General features: G+C 49.3%; 1 protein-coding gene across 1 annotated transcript in view; it reads left to right on the forward strand.

Annotated features, from left to right (window-relative positions):
- The first annotated feature begins 117 nt into the window (after nucleotides 1-117).
- RNFT2 (ring finger protein, transmembrane 2) overlaps nucleotides 118-5,247 on the forward strand; it is a 129,207-nt gene continuing 124,077 nt past the window's right edge. Inside the window, exons 1-3 of the mRNA XM_011928704.1 lie at nucleotides 118-197; nucleotides 2,209-2,388; nucleotides 3,193-3,251. Of these exons, the coding sequence (XP_011784094.1) occupies nucleotides 2,365-2,388; nucleotides 3,193-3,251 (83 nt within the window). The 5' untranslated portion in view covers nucleotides 118-197; nucleotides 2,209-2,364. The remainder of the gene's footprint in view (nucleotides 198-2,208; nucleotides 2,389-3,192; nucleotides 3,252-5,247) is intronic.

Below are 5,247 nucleotides of genomic sequence, written 5' to 3' on the forward strand. Positions count from 1 at the left end.
CGGAAAAGGGGGCTGGCAATCGCGTGAGTGCAACGAGCGTAGCCGTGCACGGGTCCTAGCGCCGGACCCGGCGATGAAGAGAAACCACCGAATAGGAGGCCGGAAGCGTCGGAAGTCACGTGCTGCCCGGGCTGCGCGGGTGATTGGCTTGGCTGGACCTGAATGAGGCGGCTGTGATTGCTGAATTGTCTGGGCAGGTAAAAAGAGAACGCATTTTTTTTTCTTTTCTCCCAGCATGGTCTGTGTAGTCTCCTGCCCTTGCAGTCCCAGAGCGTTTTGCGCTGTGTGTTGGTTGCAGGGATGAAAAGCGCTCGCGACGTTGTGCCCGAAGTGCACCTGCCGGCTTCCAGTCCAAGTGATGCAGGCGATGCTCCGCTGAGTGCATTTCGATGCAGTCCTGTAACGGGCCCCGGGGGCTCAACTTGAACCATCGCAAGCATTGAAAAGTCTAGGTGCAGTCCTTCAAAGGGACACACGGAGCAGAGGGTTAAAAGGCGTTTCATTCATTCAGATGTATCCCGCATGCAAAATGTATTCCAGAATTATGTACGGCCTGCTTCCAACAGAGAATCCGAAGCCTCTTCCAATACAAGCATCCGAAAGTAGAGGCTCGAGCATTCGATTTAGGAGGCGGTGTTAAATGTGTGGATGAGAACTTTGGAATACTGAATTTTATTTTCCCCCAAGGATTGGCAATGTGGGATAATGGGGGGAGGGGCGAGAGGGAGATTAAGTTGAGATTGTAAATTCTTGAAAAATATTTATATAATGACCTTTTCTTTATATACGAAGATGCTGCTGCCGACCGGTTTGTTACCTAAATTTTCAAAAGAGAAAGGGGGCTTCACTGGCTTGTCGTTTCTAATCAGTGGCCCTAGTGACACCATTGCTGCCCCCTCAAGAAGCCTGGTCAGGATTAGGAAGTCATTCAACAGCCAATAATAGTGCCCTGAACTGATAGTCAGACACCATCTGACTGATAGAGACACCCCATATCTACAGTATTGGCTCTGCCTTCAGAGACAAGAAGATATTCACAGGGGCTAAACCTATTCATGGGAAGTAGGTGGCCCTTGTTGCCTTGCTAGGGTGAAAGGTGGGACAGGGAGCAAGGGATCTAGAAAAGGGGATCGGGGAGCCCCACGGATGCTTTATTCATTGAGTAAGCATTTGTTGAGTGCTACTCTGTGCCAAACAGTGTCCTAGATGCTGAGGCAGAGGGGTAAACCAAGTAGACAGGATCCCTGCTTTCATGAATGGCATTTATATTCTACTGGGGGGACAAATCATAAATAAATAAGTAAACATGAACAAATAAGTGGTATGAAGAATATAAAACAGATCAACATTATGGGGGCTCAGGAGAATGAAAAGAGAAGGCCTCTGGAAAGAGGTGACATTTGCCTTGCAGGACCAAGCCCTGCCACATTTAGAGGAGAAAGTATTCCAAGAGGAGGGCACAGCAAGTGCAAAGGCCCTGAGGCAGGGACATGCTGACACATTAGAGGAACAGAAGGGCCACTGTGGATGGACAGGAGTGGGAAAAGGGAGAATAGGAGGAAATGCAGTTGGAAACAGATGATGCTACATCAGGAAGAACCTGTAGGCTGTGGACAGAGCTCGGGTTTGATTCTGATTGCACTGGACAGCCATTGGAGGGTTTAAAACATATTTTCTGGCTTCCCCAATCAGGACTCTTAGTTTGACAATAGGATGAAATACAATACATTAAGAGTTTCAAAGAGGGCTGGGCACGGTGGCTCACGCCTGTAATCCCAGCACTTTGGGAGGCCAAGGCAGGCAGATCCCTTGAGGTCAGAAGTTTGGGACCAGCCTGGGCAATGTGGTGAAACCCCATCTCTACTGAAAATACAAAAATTAGGCAGGCGTGGTGTCACATGCCTGTAAGCCTGTAATTTTAGTCACTCTGTAGGCTGAGGCAGGAGAAGCACTTGAACCTGGGAGGCAGAGTTTGCAGTGAGCCAAGATCGCACCACTGCACTCCAGCCTGGGTGACAGAGCAAGACTCTGTCTTAAAAAAAAAGAAAAAAAAAAAAAAGGAGTTTCAAAGAGGGATCACTGAGAGGCTACCCAGAGACACTGAGCAGATGGAATTATCTGCTTATAGCTACCAACAATGTCCTAAGGCTTCTTAGCAGATTCAAGGTATCACAGGGACTCTTCATCCAAGTGTTCTGTTCCATCCAGGTTTGGAGTCTCTGGCCAGCTCCCCTGACTCTGCATCCCTCTGGAGACGAAGAGGAGGGGGAGGCGGCCTGTCCTCTCTGGGATCCAGTGGCCACATCCCCCTCAGGAGTCCCAAATGCCTACCTCCAGTGTCGTCAACATGGAGTTCTGAAGTCCATGTGGCTCTTCGCAGTGAATCAGGTGACATGTCTCCCAGAGAATTTGCCTCTTTACTACTTCTTGAATAAATGTGAGAGCTGGAAGGAAGCTTTGGTTTGTCCGCTCCACCCCTCCCATGTAACACATGGGGATCTGAAGCCACAGAGAGGTCACCAATGTGTCTAGGGTCACACAGAGAGGTCACCGATGTGTCTAGGGTCACAGAGAGGTCACCGATGAGTCTAGGGTCGCACAGAGAGGTTACCGATGTGTCTGGGGTCGCACAGAGGTTACCGATGAGTCTAGGGTCACAGAGAGGTCACCAATGTGTCTGGGGTCACAGAGAGGTCACCGATGTGTCTGGGGTCACAGAGAGGTCACCGATGTGTCTGGGGTCACACAGAGGTCACCGATGTGTCTAGGGTCACACAGAGGTTACTGATGAGTCTAGGGTCGCACAGAGAGGTTACTGATTTGGCTAGGGTCGCATGTTAGGGGCAGCATCCACCCAGAATCCATGTCTCCTGCCAGTCGGCTACCCACTTCACTTCATCCGGCACCTCTTGGCTGCACAGTTCACTGCATTACCCTCTCACATGAGGACTTCCTCCACCTCCCAGTCTCATCGTCCTCCGGTGAAATGCAGTGATAGCTTTCCTCATGGGATAGAATGTCACGTTGAGGATGGAATGGCATGAAAGATTGAAATACACGATGGAAAATGCCAGAGAGCACTAGGGGTCTAAGATATGACTAGTGCGTGTTTGCAGTTTACAATCACCTTGGCAATCTGACAGGCAGTGGGAGTGTTGGGAGACTCTGGCTCACCCATGTGTTGGGTTTTAGGTGTTAAGGAAGATGCAGAGACGCCACAGCAGCAACACGGATAACATTCCACCTGAAAGGTAGGCATCCCTGGTTCCGTTCCATCTGAGGGCTCTGGGCTTCGGGCGGTGAGGGGCAACCCAAAACTGGATTGAACAATGCCTCCCACTCAGTGTTAGTTGTTAGAGTTGCAGTGGTGGCCTCATACTAAACATTCAATGCATAATAGCTTGCTCTTTCTTTTATGCTAAATTTCAAAGCCTTGTGTGACAGGTGAGCCACCTGACTCATTGTATCAATGAATGTACCTGTGGATTTTAATTTATGGAGATGTCTTTGTCCATACAGGCTGCTATCACAAAAATGTCATAGAATGGGTGGTTTCAACAACAAATGTTTATCTCTCACAGTGCTGGAGGCTAGGAAGTCCAAGGTGAAAGCTCCAGCATGTTCAGTGTCTGCGAAAGGCCCACTTTCTGGTTCACTGGTGGCCATTCTCTTGCTATGTCCTAATGTGGTGAAGGGAAGGGGATCTGTCTGGGTCTCCTTTTTAAGGGCACTAATCCCATGCATGAAGAACCCATCTCATCACCTACCCATTCGCAAAGGCCCACCTTCTAGTACGATCACATTGCAGGTTAGATATCTTTTTTGAGAGAGGGTCTTGCTCTGTTATCTGTTACTGTACTGCTGGAGTGCACTGCTGATCATGGCTCATTACAGCCTCCAAATCCTAGGCTCAAGCAATCCTCCTGCCTCAGCCTCCCGAGTAGCTGGGACTACAGGCATGTGCCACCATACCTAGCTAATTTTTAAATTTCTTTTGGTAGAGATGGGGTCTCACTAAGTTGTCCAGACTGGCCTCAAACTCCTGGGCTCAAACGATCCTCCTACCTTGACCTCGCAAAGCCCTGGGATTATAGGTGTGAACCACTGTGGCTGGTGCGGGTAAGCTTTCCACATAAGAATCTGCAGAGGACACAAACATTGAGATCATATCTCTGAGAAACAACATGGAGAGGCTAATGACATTGAAAGATGAGATTTTTATTTCTTCCATTTCTCAAGAGGAGGGGCATACTGCTGCATGCAGGGCCACCTGGGGAAGCACCAGCATCACTCAGGGGGCAGAAAGGACCAAGGAAAAAGCATAGGTCATAGCCTTTATTGTGCTTTCTGGGGGGAAGAAAGACAAGTCAGGGGAAATAGTTTAGGACTGGCTAGTTTGAATCATGTTGGTGGGCTCTGGGGTATCAGGGTGGTCTCTCTTTTTTTTTTTTTTTTTTTTTGAGATAGGATCTTCCTCTGTTGCCCAGGCTAGAGTGCAGTGGCATGATCTCGGCTCACTGCAGCCTCGACCTCTCAGGCTCAAGTGATCCTCCTACCCTCCTACCTCAGCCTTCCAAGTAGCTGGGACTGAAGGCATGCACCACCATACCCGGCTAATTTTTGTATTTGTAGAGACAGGTTTTTGTTATGTTTCCCAGGCTGGTCTCAAGCGACCTGCCCACCTTGGCCGCCCAGGGTTCCGCTCGCTGGGATGATAAGCACAAGCCACCATGCCCGGCCTCAAGGTGCTCTTTAGTTTGGTATCTGGCCCTGGATGATTTAGGACAGGATGCATTTATAAAACTTAGATGAAGGAAGGGCCATGCAGTGCCTCACGCCTGTAGTCTCAACACTTTGGGAGACCAAGGCGGGAGGATAGCCTGAGTCCAGGAGTTAGAGACCAGCCTAGGTGACATGGGGAGATCCTGTCTCTACAAAAAAAAATTTTAAACTAGCCAGGCATGGTGGTGCATGGTCTATAGTCTCAGCACTTTGGGAAGCCAAGGTGGGAGGATCGCTTGAGCCCAGAAGTTTGAGACCAGCCTGGGCAACATAGGGAGACCCCATCTCTACAAAAAATAAAAACTAACCCAATATGGTGGCATGCATCTGTGGCCCTAGTTACTCAGGAGGCAGAGGTGGGAGGATTGCTTGAGCCAAGGAGGCGGAGGTTGCAGTGAGCTATGATTGCACCACTGCATTCCAGCCTGGGCAACAGAGTGAAACCCTGTCTCAGAAAAAAAAAAA

The sequence above is a fragment of the Colobus angolensis genome, unplaced genomic scaffold, assembly GCF_000951035.1.
Source record: "Colobus angolensis palliatus isolate OR3802 unplaced genomic scaffold, Cang.pa_1.0 Scaffold79, whole genome shotgun sequence".
NCBI classification, from domain to species: Eukaryota; Metazoa; Chordata; class Mammalia; order Primates; family Cercopithecidae; genus Colobus; species Colobus angolensis.